Genomic DNA, 21,492 nt, shown 5'->3' on the forward strand with positions numbered 1-21,492 from the left:
CAACTCCGTGGCTGTTCTTGAATGGCCCAGCCAGAGCCCTGACTTAAACCCAAGTGAGCATCTCTGGAGAGACCTGAAAATGGCTGTCCACCAACGTTTACCATCCAACCTGACAGAACTGGAGAGGATCTGCAAGGACGAATGGCAGAGGATACCCAAATCCAGATGTGAAAAACTTGTTGCATCTTTCCCAAAACGACTCATGGCTGTATTAGATCAAAAGGGTGCTTCTACTAAATACTGAGCAAAGGGTCTGAATACTTATGACCATGTGATATTTCAGTTTTTCTTTTTTAATAAATTAGCAAAAATTTCTACATTTCTGTTTTTTTCTGTCAAGATGGGGTGCTGAGTGTACATTACTGAGAAATAAAATGAACTTTTTTGATTTTTGGAAAATGGCTGCAATGAAACAAAGAGTGAAAAATTTAAAGGGGTCTGAATACTTTCCGTACCTACTGTAATTGCTCATCTATGATGTCTCATTGGTCCTCAGGTGTTCAGGGAAGATAGCATCATCTCTGGATACCGTCACCCGAGAAGCTCAGCACTGGACTGCGTCCTCAGCAGCTTCCAGATGAACAATGAGACGATCAACATCTGGACCCACTTCCTGCCAACATGGTTTGTGCAACAACATGGAAATGATTGATTTTTTATTTTTTTTATTTGCCACATGCTTATTTAATGTGTCTATTTGTGTGTGCACTTCTGTAATGTGTTAACTTTGTTGCACCATAACATCTGATATGAGACAATAACCAGCCATTGTTGTGTCCAATGGAACGTATTTGTATTATCAAAGATTATGGTGTGTCTGAGACCAGAGGAAATCTTGTTGAATTCAAGACCAAGACTAAAACTAGCAGTAAAATGAACACAAGTTAACTTTCCAGCTGTGAAAAAAGGACAGATTTTGGAAAGATCAGTAGAAGTATGATGATCTTTGTTTAGTATCTGAGATATAATCCGTTAAATTAATAGTAGTGCTGGAGAGAAAATAAACGGGTGGATAAAACATGCTATTAAGAATTTTAGATAGGTGGGAAAAAGTTCAGGCAGGATCCATAAAAATATGATAAGCTTGAATCAAAATAAACACAAGACTGAGACAAGTCCAGGATGTCAGAAAAGTCCAAGTACAACAGCCTTGAAAAGCTTGGGACAGTAGAAGTCAGAGAGAAGCTGTTTTGATTATTAAAGATATGCTGAAATAAGACAAAATTGTGATTTGCAGGTACTTCCTGTGGCGCTTCTGCGTCCTCTGCTCCACTCTGAACTTCCTGACCGACAGCTACACCTGGCCCTTGCTGGTGTACATGCTGCTCATCTGCATTTACCCCTTCACCTCCAGCTGTGCACACACCTTCAGCACCATGTCCCCGGAGTCCCGCCACATCTGCTATTTCTTTGACTACGGAGCGCTCAGCCTCTACAGTCTGGGTAAGACTTCAGCCATGGCGCTGGAATCCTAAAAGGTTTGGTGCCGATATTTTGGTTTCCTGCAGAACTCCGGGGAATGTGAACATGTTCAGAGAGGTGAATGAGTGATTAACTGAGCTCTCTCAACGATTGTTGTTGAGTTGCTCTTGAGAAAGGCGCTTAGAACAAGTGCTCCTTGCTACTTTGTACATATTTCAAGTAGTGCTGGGCAGTGATTAAAATTTTTAATCGCATGATTTTCTTGCGATTAATTGCATTGTTACGTGCAAAATTGAATAATGAATTCTAAAGTTGTGTATTGTGCACTTTTAATTTAAATGTTCTGCTATGCCTTAACATGTGGTTTGCAAACACTTTAAAAAAAATAATGTACTTTTTACCAGCAGTATTCCCTTTACACAGTAGCAATAAAATATTTCTTGTAAATCTCAACCTAAACATTAATGTAATCAAATCAAATATTAATCCAAAGCTATTTGCCACTGCCAGGGCGTTACCTTTTATCTAGCTTGTTAAAACAAATTACCATCAGAGTCCAGTTTTTTTTATGCTTTTTCTGAACAGGTATTAGCAGAAATTGTTTTCTTTTATCAGGGAGCAGCAAAACAGTCTATTTTCAGTAAGTGTCCCGGTTAGAGAGAGGTGAAGTGGTCGAGGTTGTGCTCGCCTCACGCACACGGCCGCCCGCTGCCGAAGCTGAATTGTCTGAACATGCAGCACAAATCATTGGAAGAGAGACTGATCCACGCTGTTTGTTAGTTTCCAGAGTTCTATTACTGTTTACTAAATAGGACATCGACAAGAGGGAATTCACATGGCAGAGCATCCCCGCAAAACTAGATGAAGGCCTATCAGGTAAAGTTATGTAGCCTGTAATTTTAACTTAAGTTAAATAGGCTACAGCTGTGTAGTGCACAGGAGCCATTGCCATGGTTAGCCTACTATCCATAGAACGCCTGCAGTGTGTAGCTATCCACTTCGCTATGGCATTTAATTGTTCTCTTGTCTTGCTTGTGTTTATCTACTTCTCCCACACACTGCATCCAACGTAGTCTGCCGAAGCTGCTTGTGTGGGTGGGTGATTTGCAGGCTGATCAACATCCCACCCCTCCTGTGACCCATGATTTGATTGTATGTGTATTCAGAGGCAGTGAGAAATGGACTTTCAAAATAATAATGATAATAATAAAAGCTGCGTTAACGTGAGATAAAATGATTGTCGGCGTTAATTGGTTAACGCGTTAACTTGCCTAGCCATAATTTAAAGTCATCAGTGTTTATTTAGAATAAAATGAAAAAAACTATAAAGGGATAAAAAAAATATGGGTGTAAATCAGAATTATGAACTCTATCTGCAGAACAAACACTCTGAAATGTAGTCCTTTCTTGTTTGTCTTTATTATTTTGAAAAGAGTTTGGTGTCTTATTAGCAGCTAAGTAGCGTTTCACCCCATTCTTCACTCCGCTGCCTATTTGAAGGTAGTAGTAGGCTACTGAAGATTTTGTCCAAGAACGATGATGTGACATTTTTTTAGGAGCTTTTCTTCTCCTCCTATAATGTATTGTTTACCTGGCAAAACATAGCAGAACAGTCAAAGCACGGATGCATCTGTTTGCCTTTTATCATGTGGCTATGATCAGGGCATGTCATTTCCATTTCATCTCAGATCTCTCTTTTCTGCCTCCTTCCTGGGAAATAATTTGTGTCATGCTTATCTGCACCCCGGGCAGTGTTTGTTTGGCCTCACTACCATTTCTCCCATGAATAATATTTTCATGTCACTCTGCATCAGCCTTTAGAGCAATTTCAACAAAGAATGAACAAACAACATATCTGTCATGTATGAATTCAGAGCTTGTTTTACAAGTGGTCACATGAAAATGTTTTCCTGCAGCATCTGCTGCCTCTTTGCTGGCTAGAATATACATGCAAGGCAAATTTATTTATTGTCTAGGTTCACAGTTGCACAGTTGTGTTTGCATTTCAGATTATACAATTCCGTCTTTATAGTTGTTTTAATGATCCCTGTACCATATATAAGATATATGCAGACCAGCAGTCAAACATTAACAAACACTAATTGAGGACTGTATCAGATGTCCTAGCAGTCCTCTCCACTACAGGACACACATTGCATGTTTATCAGATTATTGCACTTTCTGGGACCCTATTATTTAAGGCAGTCAGTACGGAGGGACAATGGGTTAGTTCTTGATGGTGCTTGGCAGGACTTAATGTAAACACTTTGCCACCTCACTACATCCCACCGCCAGCAGGCACATTGTCACAAGAACCTCTTAAGATCCCTTCACAAATATTGTGGTCCCCGGCAGACTGATCCTTAATCTACCACAAAGCCTATTAGTGTCAAGATGTGCCCAGTTTAAAATGCTCAGACTTCTGTTTCAGAGATAAGAGCTACGGGGGGGGGGGGGGCTCACTGCAGGACAAACAAATATTGGACAAACTTTACAGTCAGAGGCTGAGCTTTGATGGTGGAGGGTTTCTATTGAAACACACAGTTCAGTAGAAGATGACCTCTACACGATGCTTCTTATGATTGCCAGTATTTAAATTGCTCCAGTACACTGAAAAGCTTTCAGTTAGGAAGATTCTTGCTTTTAATTAAAAACTACAGAGATTAGTCATGTGAAATCATTTTAAACACTAAGAAATTGAAAAGGCACAATGTGTAGAATTAGACATTTTCCTACTTTGGTGACCTCCAGTGGTTGTATCCCGAAAGTCACTGTAGCAGACTGACTGCTTGAGCATTGTCTCACTGCCACCAGAACAAAAATGTACAATTTATGGCTTTAAATTATCAAATGGGCAAGTGTGAATATGTTGATGCATAGATTTCATGTAGGTGTGTTTTAAAATGTATATTTAATGCCTTTCATGCCTTTTCCCCATAATTCCCCCACATCAACATTTTAATTTACATCTGTTATGATGCCTCCCCACCCCACTCCATCATCACTTTTTCATCATTGCATGTATGCTCTGTGTTGCTTTGTGTGACATAATTGTGCTGCCTTTCTTGCAAATACACTTTAGATATAGCCTATTAGTTGTACAAAATGAATGTAATGGAACTTTTTTAGATTGTGTGTGTGTGTGTGTGTGTGTGTGTGTGTGTGTGTGTGTGTGTGTGTGTGTGTGTGTGTGTGTGTGTACGTATTTCTATATGTATCATATATGTAAAGACCTGCATATATAATCAGTTATACGTGAATTTAAAGCAAGTAGGAGAAGTAGGAAGCAAAAAGTTTATACAAAAACCTCTCCTAGAACTACATTGACCTCTTAGGTCAAATCAATTAACAGGTTTTCTAATGTCTTGTGTTTGTGTTCAGGTTGTGCTATAAGCTACGGATACTATGTCATACCAGACAGCTGGGTGAATAGCTGGCTCCATCAACATTTTGTCCCCATTGCCATTGGAAACACACTGTTCTGTACCAGTCTGTCCTGCTATTCCAGGTAAGAGGCTGCTGCATACATGCCCTTCGTCTCTGGCCAAGAATATACAATTCATTTTTAAATATAAGGTTTTGGATTTGTGGGAATTTTTCTGAGTTTAGTTTACTTTACATTAGGTCTATAGGTTTGAAGCATTGAAAACAGATGTCAGGACAGTTACTTTGGTCTTGAATGCAGATATCTTCTCTGCAACAGCATTTGATCTATAAAAATGGGACTTTTTTGCCTGGAAAATACAAGGTTTTAATGCTTCTCTCAGAGTGGTGTTGTTGCCCGGATAAAAACACACCTCTGAAAAGCATTTATGCCATCATGTGATACATACACTCTCGACTGAAACCCAGACAAATGAAATTCTTGTAGGCTCCGCAGCTCTTAAAGACACGTTGATCCACCACAACTATGCCTTTTAAATCTTTAAATGAAGCCATTATTGACTGATCTGCAGTAAAGTGATATATCAGTCTGACCTCAGTTGGCGCATTTGAACATTCACTTATTTTATAGCATCTCTGAAGAAATGTTTTTTCCTTAAATCAATATATTCTTTCAAGTATACAACTTATGTGAAATGGAATAATGCTGTGGTCTGCTCCTGCATTGTTGAGTGGTTTTGACAAGTAGAGCCCAAATAATATGGGATTGTTCAGACCAATAACGATTTTGATAATTCTGATAGATCATCCGATGTTCTTTTTCCCCCTTCTTGAAACGCATAACATAAACAAAGCTTATCCCTACCATTTGTTGTGTGTAGTTATGAGACCTCACCAAGATAACATGCCACAATGCAGTTTAAAAATAAACTTTTTTATTGTTATAAATAGTACTTTGATCAAAAGTACAGCTGATTATGTCAGTTGATTGCTGTGTCTTGTTGAGATTTGTGGGGTTTCAAAGGTGTGATGCCTTCAGGGGAGTTGCAGGGTGCCCTCTGCTGGACAAACTATGCAACAACAACACTCATAACATGATGGAAGGATCCATCTTTTTTAATTGTCATTTATCGGCTGTTATAAACACAGATACCAGCTTATCTGCAATTAGGTCATATCGGCCGATAATATTGGCGCTTTGATTTATCCGTGGGGCTGTAGTGACAACTCAGTGATGGTGCCTTTCATGAGATCAAGGCAGCAAAACCACTGTCAAAGAGTAATATGAAAAACAATTATGTTAATGAGTACTGCCTTCTGTTTGTCCCACAGGTTCCTGGAGCTGCAGTTCCCACAGAGAAGTAAAGCTCTAAGGACAGGAGCATTTGTCCTTCCATTTATATTTGACACTGTTCCTCTGTTTTACAGGGTGAGTGTCAATACTGGGCATTTCTGTTTGTGTTTAAGGTCTGTTATATAAGACTCATTAAAACTTCTTGGATAAACCATATGCTCACTTGCGTTCTTCTCTGACTGAATATGAACCCCTAATTTCCACTATGAACAACTGTATTTAGCAAATGTTTTGTGTGTTTGTGTTATTATGTAAGTGCTCAGTGCTGATTTGTGCAAGGCTTTAATACTTTGAGCAGGACTTTGGCTCACTAACCCAGAAGCTGATGTCCTTTCTTCATCTAATACTCATGTATTGCTAGGGCTGGGCAATAAAACAATTGAATTGAAGGGCCTTGAGATAAATCTGTTGGTTTCTAAATATATTTAATTTTAAAATCTGTGTGTTTTTCTGTGTGTAGATCCTTCTCTGCTGCGGGGGAAGCTGCAACGTGACCGACGCCTTGTACAGTCACTGTTACCATGTCCTTTTTGCCTTCCTCACCTGTTTCCTGTTTACGGCCCACCTCCCGGAGAGGTTGGCCCCAGGGCGCTTTGACTACTTTGGTATGTCCTTCATGGATGTTGATATAGGTTTTAACTGGCTTGTTTGACTTTGCACAGTATACACTAAATTAGTACTTCAAATCTTGATGCCAGTAAGGAAAATGAAGTCCAACTGACTGAGTGTGGCACACCCTATTCCTATCTTTATCCCCAGTTGCTCCATTGAAGTTATGGATGACGTTTTCACTCGGCAGCTCCCAGGTGTGATTGAGTGTAACTTTATGAATTAAAAGTTTGAAACAGAGCAGGCAAGTAAAGGAAAAATTATACAGTGAACGCCATGTGCTGTTAACAATTTGCTCTCAGCCTTAAAATTAGCAACGTTTTACCTTCCACATGGGGCTGTAACTTAAATATGCTGTCTTTTGTCTTTGGCTGTTCTTGAATGTTTCCTCTACTGACTACTGGACAGTTCTCACAAAACAATGGCTCTGTATCAAACAGGCTTTTGATTTGATAGTGTGGAAACTTATACAAACTTTCATGCAATGAACAGTTGTTTATCCTAGTAAGGTTTCAAACAGGCTGCGTTTTTTTAATCTAAAAATGTTTGCACACGTGGTTCACTAAATGTTTGCAGCGGTCGTTGCAGTAGTTGAACCACAGTGAAGTTAACACCAAATATTAAAAACTTACATCTCTCCTGCTCATCTTTTTAGTGTCTGTCTGTGTTTGTACACCTCAGTAACGCTGCATTTGATTTACAAAACCATACCTTAACAAATGAATGAATTATTAATCATGAATACAAATTATAACATCTGTCAGAACATACAATTATTTGTGGTGTAATCTGTTAGTGATATTTTAATGCTGTTGGTGATCTGACTATTCTGTGTCCCTACTGTTTTGTTGTTTAAGTCATTTTTTATGAGTTAAGCACAGTCTATTATGATGTATTCAAGTAGCTTGTTTTATTTCACTAACAGTCTAAACCCTAAAGAGATTCAGTTTACTGTTAAAAAAGCACAAAATCAAGTAATGTTTGGCATTTATACAAACAATTTATTGGTTCAAAAACTGATGTAAATGGGGCTGCAATGAATAATTATTTGAAACAACAATTAATCAAACTTTTGAGTAAATGAATTATTTAGGCTATAAAATATCAGAAAATAGTGAAATATGCCTATTACAAGCTGACATCTTTAAATGTGTTGTTTTGTCCAAGATATGAAAAGGAAAAGCAACCAAACCTCATGTTTGAGAAACTGGAACCAGAGAATATTTAATCATTTTTGCTGGATAAATGATTTAAACTATAAATCAGTTATCAAAATTGTTGCTAATACATTTTCTGTTAATTGACGAAATGATAATTGTTTCATCTCTAACTGATAAACCGAGTTCTCCAGTTGGCAGTGTAGAGCTGAGGGATTCCGCCATGTCTGTCACGTCTGTCACGCTGACATGTCTTCCCTTCTCACCCAGGCCACAGCCACCAGCTCTTCCATGTCAGCGCCGTGGTGGGGACCCACTTCCAGATGGAGGGTGTGATAGCAGACATGACGTCAAGAAGGGCATGGCTTTTGGCCCACGGAGCAATGCCTTCCTTCTTGGAGACCATTGGGGTTCTGGTCATCAGTCTCGTCCTTAACCTGGGCATCATTGGCATATTCAGCGCCCCTCTGCTGTGGAAACCCTGCCACAGCCCCAACCAGATGCACGCATCAACGTGCGAGCGCAAGGAGCAGTAACGTCATTTTTTCCACCAACAGCCACAAAAAGGCTGATTCACTTTCCAAAGGAAAGGTTTGGGCTATTTGTCTGTCTCAGCCGTGTCTGTTTGAGATGACTAGTAACAGTTTAACACGAATAGTTTTATCATTCAGAGATTTTGATATGTTCAGTGCTGAAGCATTTCTAACAGTGTTATATACCTGAAGCATTTGTTCGTGTGTTATTAAGCTTGTATATTAGAGGCTGCACATCTGTCTACCATGTACAAATGTCTGTTTAATTTATTTTTAAGGTTCATCAATATGCATTTAAAAATGCTCTGGGTTGAAGGAAGCATACTGCACCAGTGCCTTATTGTAGAACGACACTTCATTTACAGTGTTTACAGTAGATCACTTCAAGGAAAAGTTTAAATCTCAAACTGGAAACTTCAAATGTTGCAGTTTGCAGGGATCATATTTTGAAATGATGATGCTTCTATTTGCATGCCCTTAACTTTATTAAGGATTTATTTAATTGTAACAGTCTTCAGTGTAGACAACCCTCATTCAACTCTACAAAATATAATGCATATTGGGTTGCCAGCTCTTATACTGTATAACCACCTATTGATTCCACTCTGCACAGACTGGAATTGATTTGCAGGCCAGTGTGGTTTTTTTTCTGATTGCCTGCATTATTATGAACCCCACGATCTGCCTTCAACAGAAAAAATAAAATCTTACAGCAGGGCTGTGATTAAAAGACAGGTACCATTTTTATACCAGTACGTTTTCATGGCAACGCTATTGCGGCCTCATGCCCCCTGAAGGTGTTCAACCATTTTGATGTTCTTAGCAAATGGCACAATTTCCTCTTGTTCTTCTATCACATATAATAAGATCCTTTTCTGACCATTTATCATGTAGAATAGTTATAATAATCACAATCAAAAAAAATTTGAAGTCACCTTTATGCATTTGCATATTTCCAGTCCAGTCAACTATTATCAGTGGAATTAAGAGAGATGGAGAGAGAAAAAGTGAATTTAGTCATAGTTTGGGGTAGCATCAACATGGGAGTCTTGTGGAGTTGCAGTATTTTGGTGCATAGAAAGTGTAACAAACCAGTAACACTCCTTATATACATACTGTGGTTATCTTGTTGTCCCATGAGACTGTTAATGTACATTTGTCATTGAATGTATCTTATATTTACAGAATGTTATTGTATTTATTACTTGTTTATGTGCATAAACAGGAATTAGGATGAGTAAACTAATGATTCACACTTTAAAAAAGACCCTCTTATGACGTAGTTTGTGACTGTATATAGCTTTGTTTTCTTAAAACAAGTGGAAAATGTGCAGATTTTATTTCAGCGGGTTTCCAACACTAGTCAACTTGTTTCAAGAGTTTTCTAAAATAAAGATCTTCCATATTGGAGCTGAAATGATTAGTTTAACAATTAGCCGTAAGTCTTTTAGTATCTTAGTGTATTTTGAGAATGATTTGAGTCACTTTTCAGGCAAAAATGTTAACCATTTACTGATTTCAGACTTAAGTTTGCATATTTTCCTGCTTCTCTGTTTTATATCATTGTAAATTAAATATCTTTAGGTTTTTGGCCTGCTACTTGGACAGAACTCTGGTAAATTGTGATGGGAATTTATCCCGTTATTTGTTTTATTATTTATTTTAAATTTTAGAGAGAAAACAGTCTAATAATTGAGGCAGAAAATGGTAGATACATCGATAACAAATTCCAGATTTGGGAAAAATAAAAAAACTGGATCAAATAAACAGTTTCTTCACTTGTTTTAAGGAAATGAAACTTTGACTTGATACGATGCATAAATTGGATAATTCATTGATAATATTATTATAGCAGTACTGTACAGCCTATGGTTCAGATACTGGCAATGAAGTATTGTTTAATAGGTTTTAATGAGAGAGGGTGTCACACGTTTTTAACATCTCAGTTGTAGCACTAACATACCGTAGGTACAGATTTCACCAATCCTCATTTTACTTGACAAACACATGGAAGGCTGGTCTGTATAAAACAAGTTTTCAAGCATGTAGGGCACAAATTTACACTTATTTCCACCTGTAACACCAGTAGTTTGTACACACAACCCACTGGAGACATGCGGCTAACACACACACACACACTCACACATATGTCTTTTAGCTGTGTTGTTCTAGAGTTTGATAAGAGGGGAAAATGTATGTGATATTATGGGAATGAGGTGTGCTGCAGGTCCATGGTGGATGTTGAAATGTCAGACGCAGAGTGAATATGTAGTATCACAAAGGGCTCACACAAACACACTGACACATGCGCACACACACTTTTCTTTTAGAACAGGGGAGTTGTTTAAGATGTTTTCAAGGTTAGCGTGCAGGGTGAAAATTACAACGCCTTCTTTGTCGCGCACAAAACAGAGCAATATTTGCTCTCAATGATGTATCTACCGACTGTGTTTTATCTCCACCCCATTTTTATTTTCTTAACAGTCATCATAACGGCGTTCTTCAGTTTGACCCTGTTGATTCCTGGAATTGCATCATTACTGGCTTCTGATGTGGTTCTTTGTTATGAACCCAGACTAGTTTGGAACTCATTTATTTCTGAGCTGCTATTTATTTAATTTTTTTTTTTTCCCGTCATCTCACTCAATCCCAGGCGCTCTGCGTCTGTAGTGTTTTCAGCACCTTGACAGTTATAAAGCTGAGAGATGCTGAGCATCGAGGCTTCCACCTTGAATAGATCGATGCTTGTAACGCTTTTCTGAATTGCATTTTTACACCTACTTTGACCAAATTATCAATGCCAAGTCGAGAAATTCTCCAGACCAGATCACTGTTGCTTTGAAGGCTATTTGTCGTGTAAACCTTGTTCGTTTGATCCTCAGTGGACATGCTGATGGTTGTAATTATCAGAAAGAAATGTGAACTTTTTGTGTAATGACAAAAAAAAATACAGTGTACTGATGGATGTTTGGTAATGTGAAATAGAGAGCAAAGATGAGTGTGGGATGAACCATTTAATACAACAAGAATTTTTCTGTGTCAAAAAAAAAGGGTTCGAAAGCGTTATTGGTGCCTTTTTTTAATGTTTTATACAACCTTTCTTTTGATATAATGCTCTGTTTGTTCCTTGTCCATTGACAACAAGCTACTCTAAAAATGTATAAATACTTATTTGTTCTTTGCTGTGAATAATTTGTAATTTGCTACTTTGTTCTACTAGACCTGTGAAATAAATTCAAGCCTTTTATAAATGGAATAATTATCACTGGAATAATTTCAAATGTCTTAAAACAGACTGGATGCCAGTTTACATTTGTACCATGTGATCAACACCAATTAAGATTATAGTCAGCCTAATTTCAGTTTACTAATAATATAGTACAAGTGTGAACACAGAGTATATGCATATTGTACTGTTATATAGGGCTGCAGCTAACAATTATTTTCATTATCAAATAGTAAATTTATGGTTTTGTCTATACAATGGCAAAAAAGTTCCCACAGCCCAAAGGTGATCTCTGCAAATGTCTTGTTTTTTCTGACTAACAGTTCACAATCCAAAGATATTAAATCATGTATGACAAAGAAAAGCATCACACACTGATGTTTAAGTGGAAGGAAAAAGCAAATGTTTGGGATTATTGCTTGAATAAATTAACAATTATTTGATTATCAAAGGAGTAGTGCACCACTACTGTTTTACTACATGCATATAACATGAAGATATGCAACTCATCATCTACAACTGTGCAAAATACAAAAAAATTATTTGAATATAATAATTGTTGGCAGACAATTGGAGAGCCTTCATTTTAACATCAGTCTGAGTCTGAACAGTGTTTGTGAGAGACCAGCAGAGGGCAGACCAGTACAAGAGTGTATACTTCAGGTTGAGGCGCTCCTATTTGCTGATCAGCTTTTATTTGCCCAAACAAATGGGCTTCAGATGCAGTATTGTAACAGTGCGTGAATCCCCAAATCTTTATTTTTAGTAAATTCAAGTCCTGCTTGACATCAGGTGAAAAATCCCTCTGCAAAAATGGTCAGTCCAATAAGAAATGTGGTCCTATACTCAGCCTTCAAACCTGATTTTTCTTAAACTGATAACCACTGGTATGGGATTCTTTGACTTGTTTCCAGTGAAGATGCTTTTGTTTCAGACCACCTTGAAATGATGGTCAATATCTTGTGTTAAAACATATCACTGCAGAAAAACGTAATTTCATTCTTCAAACCTACCTGGTGTGAAATGATCTCTTAAAATTTAAAGATGCAGGAAGCCTTGTAAAATGTAGATGTAAAATGTACTGCAGTTCGTCATAATAATCTTTTTGAAGTGAGAATTTGTATAACATTTGGACTGCAGCTACAGGCAGCAGACACACTTTAGCACAAATGTTAGGCACAACTATACTAAACTAGTACACACAGTGCAGATTTGATTTGAACAGCGACCTCCAAATCAAGTTTTTTTTCATTGTCACTCCTTTTCTCTTTGAGGTTTAATAGATGTGAATGCTTTGATTTGACTGATAGTTTCAATATTTTGTGCAGGAGTTCTCTTCCTACTCAATCATTGTTTTTAATGTCTTAAAGGATGGATAGTAGTAAGCATACAGAGTAATGCATTATTAGCAGTGGGCACAGACCAAAATTAATCTGCTCTGCCATTATGATAGAAGAAATAATTACCATAAAAAAATCAATGTCCTGTATACATGCATTACACAATGAGGTGGAAGATTAAAAAGGAAGTTTCCCCTGTAAACCTCTAATAGGAGTTCCACATTAATAATGGCCTCATTTCCAGCTCTTATTATAGTCATACTCCATATCTAACCAGGCTGGAGACTCTCAAGTGCTTATTAAAAAGGTTAATTCTAAAAACCACAAATGAAGCCCTTAAGGATAACGGGAACAAAAACTACAGAGTGTACTAATCCTATCTGGCCAGAATCTGCTTGTAGACACTAGAAGAAACAATAAACCAGACACGAGTCCTCCAAGTGTTTTCATCATCCCTCCCTCCCCCATCTACACCAGAGAAGGTAGAGGGAAAGAAAGAGACGATAGCATTACTCACAATCCATTACCACTCCCTGGAGACGCTCTGCATACAGAGTGATAGAGGAAGAGTGGTGGTGGTGGGGAGGGGGGGTTGGTAGTGTGAGGTAGAGAGAGGGGTTTGGCTTTGGAGGGTGTTTGTTTGCCAGAGGGCCGGTGGTAAGGCAATATGAAACTTGATTATTCCTTTTCAATAACCGTCTGCTGAGCATCCCGTGGAGACGTCGCAGGTTGCTGATTAGTTCGTCAAAATAATAGAAGGCTCTTGAATAGCCTTGTTAAGATGTCTAACTTTAAATACAGGCGGCAGCCCAAATCATTGTTCGCTCTGAAGCATACGATAATGATGGATTGACTGATGCAGAGGGATGTTCCTGCGCTCAACTATGCAAGGAAAATAAGTAAATTAATAAATAAACATAAATGTACTAATGATGTAAAGAAAATAGTTAAAGGGTGAAAAATTACAAGTTGTTAAGGGTCCAGTAAAGTAAGCATATCAAATATTGTCAATAATATCAAAAGATGTGAATTAGAGTGGCTTCTTGGTTCTGCTTTTAACAGTACTGGATCTGAACAGGGATAGTTTAACTTTGGTCCAGTGCCGTTGGTGGAAAATCTTAAACTGTATAAAAGTGACATACTGTTATACAGTTTCATTCATTCATATTGAAGATGAATATATTACCCGCATCACCTTTGACCACATGGATTCTGAAATTTCTATACCCAGAGCCACCTCCCACTGGCCTTTAAGGGAGTTAGGACTTGTCATATTTTCTCTCATTAATAAAGAATATACAGAATGTGACCTATCTTTCCCTTTCTGGATGATGTGATGTGATTGAGCCTAAGACTGTGTCTGGGAGCTGTGAAAGGAATTGAGTGATTCGAAGATATGAAGCTGCGAAAAGTATCTGAAGAAGTGAGACCTGGAAATGGTGAATTTCTGAACAATCTGCTCAAAAGAGGCAAAACAGCCATTTATGAACATGTTTTTAAATGAACAAATCTTGGGCAATGTGTTAATTCTACCTGCCAGAGATAAGAGTAACAGATCCCAAAGACCAACATCCCCCTTATGACGGGACAGGAGAGGTGAGACATTTGCTGAGAAAAGGTCTTTATATTTGTGTGTGACGCAGACACTTGCATGCATTCTCTCATTCTCTCGCTGCCAAATTTATGGGCAACATGTCACTTTTTTGTGTGTTCACAAACCAGAAATGTTGCCAAATTCACTTAAGAGATTAAGAACTACAGGGATGAGAAGGGGTCAGACAGATAGAAGGCTGCAGCCATTTATTTTTTTAAGTTTGTTTATTTTTAAGGGTAGATGATATACAAAGTGCTGGAGTAACAATACTTGGAGATATATTTGTTTTAAACATTAATACAGAGTCTGTACATTTAGTATTTTACACTTACAGTATAGGCATCACAATGGTTTGTACACTCTTTCACCCGCTAAATGCTCAATTTGGTTGAATTTCAACTTTTTTACCCCCCAATGGTTGTGGCCTCACATCCAGTTTCTGTTTCAGTGCCATCTGTCCCTCTCCTGGAGTTTCACTCACTTTAATCCATCTGTTACCTCTAAAACCATCTCAGTGTGGCACCTCCCCACCATCTTGCCCCCATACTGAATTTCACTGCAGTGCTTTGATTTTGAAGGTCGCTACAGTAGCATGTTGAACATCGCTAATTTGTACAAAAGCCACTCCGAAGTCTCGCAGGCAGCCCACAGGAGTTCTCTGGAAGCATTTTTTTGTTCATATTTGACAGAAAAACAGACAACATTAATTGTAAACACACACTTTCACTGTTAATATGACTTTTTGTTTTTGAAAAATACTCATATCTTACACTAGATTTGACATATCAGAAACAAACAAGCTTTCAAAGGTGTTGATTGTACAACTTTGAAATCTTATATACATTTACTGAAAGTCTTTGAATAACTTCCCATATCAAAACGTATCCAAAATCAGTGACTTTACTGTACAAATAACTGTCTGCGAAAAAATGGTTTTCACTGGTTTCACTTTTGACCCATGATGTGGAGTGCCCTCTCTTGTAATCATCTGTTTCATTTTCTAATTGTCTTTCAACACAAGTGTTGGTTGTAGAGTGAGCTCAGCTCACAAACCTTTGCAGGGAGTTAAGAGCCAAAATTCCCCGACAAGCCATCATCTGATGTATACAGTTACTTCAAAAGGTGTCCATGCACTCACTTCAGATAAACATTACACTTTGGTAAACATTTGACAGGTTTCCAGAGAATGACGGGGCAGTAAACGGGGGATGGGGGTAAAGCCAGGATGAGGAAAAACTGGAAAGGTCGCTGCAGACATTTAGTCCATCAAGCACTGAGGCTGGAAAAGCAGCAACTGGGAGAACTGGGTCATAGTTAAACCAAGAGGAACCTGTTTAAAGTAATAGCCCCTGATTAGAGTAATTGGATTCAAGAAACAGGTTTTAGGTCTCAAATCAAAACCTCGACTTCCCCAGCCTCTGAACTCCACTTCCTGGTTGGCTCGCTGCCCCTTTAGCCCAGGATATCCAGGTAAACCGGGGGGTTCTTGACCAGGGCCAGCAGACGGCTGTGGATGTCCTTGATGATCATCCTCTGCTGGGGCTCTCTCTGCCAGCAGCCCTGCATCAGCAGGTACACCTCCTTGGGGCAAGTGCGTGGCCTTTCTAGTTCCCGTCCCTGTGTGATGCATTCGATTGCCTGTTGGGATGGGAATTCCAAAGAATTATATATTAACAGGATATATTGTGTATCTGTTCTCAGTTACTCCAGGACAAACAAGAGACATCGTGTCAGTTCAACCTGAGACCTCAGCTCTCTGGTGATTAACTTCAAATTTGCCAACAAACTGACTTCTCTTTATTTAAATCAGTTCATCCAAATAAAATTAAAAAAGTAGAGCCTGATCAATACTAGTTAGTTTAGAGGCCAATGTGGATAGCCTACTTGAGATTTTAGACAAGACTGAAAGTCTACAGCCCCACTAGCAGCTCTGTGAGGCAAAATGCTAAGATCAGCATGTTAACATGCAATATTTATCATCTCAGTTTGCACTGGCTAATTAGCACTAAACGCAAAGTACAGCTTGTATGCTAGCAATATTCCTTAGATGGTAGTAACATGACTGGATGACCTTGTTGTTTTCCTCAAAAGTGAGTTTAGTGTGAAAGAACACACCCAGGTTCCTAACATTTGGTTTAACATTAATTGATAAGGGACCAAGAGAAGACGGGATACAAAGGTGCATATTGTCACTACCAATGACAAAAATCTCAGTTTTACTGGAGTTTAATTTACAAAAAATTTTAGACATTTTTTAAGACTGGAGAGGTTTGGAGTCTCGTAGACTTTACTGGGAGATACAGCTGTTTGTCATCAGACTAGCAGTGGAATGAAATTGTATGTCTATGTTTAATGTGGCCAAATGAAAATAAAATCGGTCGACCCCTGAGGGATTCCACAATGTGAGTGAGGGGAGACATGGTCACCAATAGAAACAAAACATTTCTGATAATGACAATAAAGTTGAATGTAATTTATCAGCCACTTCAGAGCTGTCTAATATCTACCAACCCAGCGCTTCAGAATTTTGTGGTCATTTGTGTCAAAAGCTGCACTAAAATCTAGCAAGGACGGATCCTAATAAGCACAGTCTCAGACTCTCTCACTCAGGCAGTCTTCAAATCTTCTGGGACGCAGCCAGAGGATAAAGAACTGTTGATTATTGAGAGCAACCAAGGGGCAGTCACATCCATTACTTGCCAGAGACATTTAGGAGGCATTATATGCTTGATGAGCGTTTGATGTGCGCCACAGCGATCATAAGCTCATTTAAAAAAACTGGCATAAAACTTGGGGCAGTGGACATCAATAAAATAATCAGCAGACACAATTTTTGATTGTATCTCACAGATTATATCATTAAAAAGGTTAAAAAACTTAGACATTCTTCACTAGATGACAGTGATTAAAATGTACAGGATTTAAAAGATGGTCCATAGTGTTAAGAAGATCTCTGGGACTGTGCGTTTTAGTATGAATTAAAACAGTGAGTAGTTGGCTGTCACATTACTAACCTGTTTTCATTAAAATAAATCATCAACTTTTTCATTTGATGATAATATACATGAAACCTTGTTCTCCTCCACCTCTGTTCCACATTATTTTTTGAATAAATGACTAACCCCTGGTTGGGAGTCACTGATGGGACTGAGGAATGATGTTGCTGCTGTTTCTTTAATGTAATTTTTCAATGCTTTGAGCACCACATGATATTACACTCAGCTACAATGTACTGAAGAGGCAGCAGAAATTTAAAAGACAGATCAAAACATGGGCAAATAAAACAAAGCTGCATGGCAAAATGTAATTAAATTCTTATAGTGTGTAAAATTCATTCAGAGAGACTTTTTGAATCAGTAATGGTGCACCAAGGACAAACAGATTGGCACAACAACCTTAGTTATCTACAGATTTACAGATGTGTCCATTAGCAGACCTCTGGGACAAATGAGAGCAGCAATAATATGAATAACCTCCATCTCTGACACTAATGGCTACGATGACTGATTGAGTTCACACCCTCTTGATGCTCAATGAATAAATCACTGTCGAGGATGAGAGAGAGAGGATTTCACAGCGCTCTTCGTTTGAAGGGTTACTGACTCAATCTCTTTGCCATTGTTAACTTTGGCTTGATACAATGAACAGAAGAGGCCTGTCAGCGCTGAGCGTCTTCACGCCAAAATGGCCCGTCAGTCAGCCTCACAGCTCAACAAAAACACTCATAACGGCCGCCAAAAATGGCCTCTGTAGCCACGGCATGCCAAGCCAGTATTTTGGGATGATTTATCTTCACTACTGCGTGTTTAGGCAACATGATAATTTCACCTGTCCCTCATTGGCCGAGACAGATTAGGTTAACAAGGTTAAAGCTCATTGGCCCTGGGCAAAAATGAGAGCCAATCAGATTAGAATTGAGTGCCTGGGAAAAGTGATCTACCCTTCTCTTGAAAGGAGAGAGGGTTTCGGCCTGTAATAGCACCACTGTGGTCCCACTTCTTGGTGCTCGAGCTGAAAAGGCTAGACCAGACTGTCCTTAATTACTATGAACGTATTGATTAGTTTAAGAGTGCAGAGCGGTGAAAAACTTCAGCAACATATGCTCTGAAGACTCTATGACTACAATGAAAAGGTTTTGTTCTGCAAGTTTCAATTATGTGAAAACAACCAAACATTTCAGGCTGTCATTTACAAATATGTTTGCACTAGTATGGGATGAAATAAATCAAAGTTAATTTAACATATTTAAATAAATTTAAAGCGGCTATAATAAATATTTTTATACCAACAATTAATCAAATGATAATGTGAAAACAATGTGACAATTTGAAAGAGGTTGCTTGTAAGTGATGAATCACATGAATCTGCAGCTCCCTTCAGCTTCATAGAGCTTAAGTTTCAGTTCATTTTACTGTTACTTTACTGTTTTAGTTCACTCTCACTGCTCTCATAGCATTTTCAGCCACAGTAGTCAGTTGTTTTCAGTGAAAAAGCTCTAAAAACCCACTGTGCACTGTGCTCAACACCACAAAGCAGACAGACACAGTTAGCGACTAGCTACTGAAGCTGTGGAGCCACAGTAGAGACCAAAAATAGAGCTAAAAGAGAGCAAATAATGGACATGGCCAAAAACACCTCTCCAAATGAATGATAATGTTGCTGTTTTCTGACAAATTTTCAAGGTGTCAGCAGGCTAGTTTTCGGTAGCTTTGCTAGCTTTTCTACTACTGTAGAAGGTCAACAGCAGTTGTACAGTAAAAACACTGTAAAAGTTCAACAGTAAACTTAGTAAATCAGTTTGTTTGGAAATACCAGAAGGAAACAATCACACAAGATAATTCCCTGTAGTTTCAACTGTCCAGTTCAAAGGGACAGTTCACCCAAATCACACAAAATACCCCAATACAATTTAGTCACTAGCCAGATAGCCTCAGATAGTTTTAGTTTCATATGTTGAGGTTTGGAGATCAAATTCAATCACCCCATGCCAAAATAAATTCTGATATCTGACAGGAAATCTGAGCACACAGTATCAAGTTAAAACGGTGAAGTACTAATCTCTGTCCACAAGGGCAGAGAAGAAGCACTCTGTCATGAGAAATTTGGACACTCTGGGTGAGCCACAATCATTCGTATTTGCCACACAAATAAAAAATGTAGTTTACTGATGTCCTGTTGTTGTTGTTCTCCTGGGTTTTAATATGCTTCCTAAATACCAGCATTGATATAAAAAAATTACTAAAATGCTTCCTAGCAACAAGAAAGAATAAATTATTTGCCAATAACAGATAGCGTCTAAGTTGTTATTGACCTTCAAAGTTGCCGATTAACTCTCAACCCCAACCCACCTCACTGTTGGAAAGCTGGTACCAGGGCTGTTTGCCGTAGGTGAAGATCTCCCAGAGGACCACGCCAAAGCTCCAGATGTCACTCTCTGTGGTGAACTTCCTGTACATGATGCTCTCTGGGGGCATCCAGCGGATTGGCAACATCGTACGTCCACCCACCTGAGGAGGAAGACAAGGCAATGAATGTATGCTAACTCTACACCCAGTATCATTTTTTATGCAAGGGAATGTAAAGCAGATCATATTATATGTATTGTATAATGGAAGTCTCAGGGTGAAAGTTTAACTGTCCTGCTTTGTTGATGGAAATAAGAAGAGATGCCATTTTTTTAATAACACAGACATTCACAAGCAAACCTCTAACAGATTCCTATTCCTGTTCATCCTTGAACTACCTATGACTAACTGGTAGAGCAACTGGAAATCAATGTGAGGCAGATAATCCAGACAATAAGACTTTTAACATCCAAAATAGCTTAAATTCAGAGTATTTTAATTCAATGTGAAAAAGAAAATGGACATACAGACACCAAAATCATGGAGGGCAATCTAGTCTGTGCTTTGCTAGAGTGTTCAGAGGAGTTGTCCATTGACATGGTAATGTCATTAATGACTGGAGTGCGTGAAAAGCACTGTTTCACTTATGTGAAAAGAAGGAGGAATCTTTATTAGTGCAAATTCATCTGTTTGAGAAAGAAATCATGCAAATCAAAATGACGTTTGCAAATCAGAATCAGGTGATTTTCAACTTCTCAGATCCCACAGAAGCCTCTCAAACTGAAAAACAGCAGTACTCATAATCAGTTTGGTTGAAAACATTCCCCAAATAGAATATAGTTAATACAATGAAGTACTCCGCAGTCTCTCACAGGTTACTAGTTACATACATTATTAATCAAAATGTACAATAAACTACGCTCACATTTTAAGTCAAGTGCAACATGTCTCTAGACAATTTCTATTTCAAAGGGACATATTTTAATTTCAAAAAAAGTAACAATTAACTTTACAAACTAGCTGATAGCCTCAGAATTAAAAGTTTATTATGAACATTCAAGGAATTTGACGTTTCAGCAGCTATCAATACTCAAAGTGCTCACAGAATAAACTTTTGTTTCATGTTTAAGCTAACAAAAATATGAACTGTATCTACAGCTTGTGGCTTAAACAAAAAATAATTAGCTGGTTTGTTTACATTAGATTTTGGTTGATAGTTTGATAAAACACTGAGATTCGATCCTCAAATTTTTTTAATGCTGAATGTTAGAAATCAAGGTATGATCTTCCCCCTCAGGTGGCACCATATTTTCACACCAAATCAAAGTCTTATGGGAATGGTTAAGAAGTTTGTTAAGAGTCCTTAAACTACAGTATAGGATAACACAGGGTTTAATAGGCGTGCAGTGTTAAATGCTGGCTCTGATAAGTCAGCACCTCTCATTCTTGGAAAGTCTCAAACAAATGGAAAACTGCACTTTGGACTGTCTCTTGACTGCATGAACACTAAAAAAAGTGACATTTGTAG

The 21,492-nt window shown here is 38.2% G+C and overlaps 2 protein-coding genes across 3 annotated transcripts in view; one reads left to right on the forward strand and one right to left on the reverse strand.

The window, feature by feature from the left end:
• Window positions 1–11,715, forward strand: part of paqr6 (progestin and adipoQ receptor family member VI) — a 24,454-nt gene extending 12,739 nt beyond the window's left edge. The window contains exons 1-7 of one of the 2 annotated variants that reach the window (XM_046045661.1): window positions 144–167; window positions 497–624; window positions 1,238–1,443; window positions 4,804–4,930; window positions 6,139–6,235; window positions 6,621–6,765; window positions 8,197–11,715. In XM_046045661.1, coding sequence (XP_045901617.1) covers window positions 578–624; window positions 1,238–1,443; window positions 4,804–4,930; window positions 6,139–6,235; window positions 6,621–6,765; window positions 8,197–8,462 — 888 coding nt within the window. In that variant the 5' untranslated portion in view covers window positions 144–167; window positions 497–577 and the 3' untranslated portion in view covers window positions 8,463–11,715. Of the gene's footprint in view, window positions 1–143; window positions 168–496; window positions 625–1,237; window positions 1,444–4,803; window positions 4,931–6,138; window positions 6,236–6,620; window positions 6,766–6,919; window positions 7,296–8,196 lie in introns of those variants that run through there. The other variant, XM_046045660.1, reaches the window with a different exon arrangement.
• Window positions 11,716–15,987: 4,272 nt separating this feature from the next.
• ntrk1 (neurotrophic tyrosine kinase, receptor, type 1) overlaps window positions 15,988–21,492 on the reverse strand; it is a 35,202-nt gene continuing 29,697 nt past the window's right edge. Inside the window, exons 16-17 of the mRNA XM_046045659.1 lie at window positions 19,968–20,126; window positions 15,988–16,257 (exon numbers count right to left, since the gene is read on the reverse strand). Coding sequence (XP_045901615.1) covers window positions 16,072–16,257; window positions 19,968–20,126 — 345 coding nt within the window. The 3' untranslated portion in view covers window positions 15,988–16,071. The remainder of the gene's footprint in view (window positions 16,258–19,967; window positions 20,127–21,492) is intronic.

This window comes from Micropterus dolomieu, linkage group LG03 (genome assembly GCF_021292245.1).
Source record: "Micropterus dolomieu isolate WLL.071019.BEF.003 ecotype Adirondacks linkage group LG03, ASM2129224v1, whole genome shotgun sequence".
Classification (NCBI taxonomy): Eukaryota; Metazoa; Chordata; class Actinopteri; order Centrarchiformes; family Centrarchidae; genus Micropterus; species Micropterus dolomieu.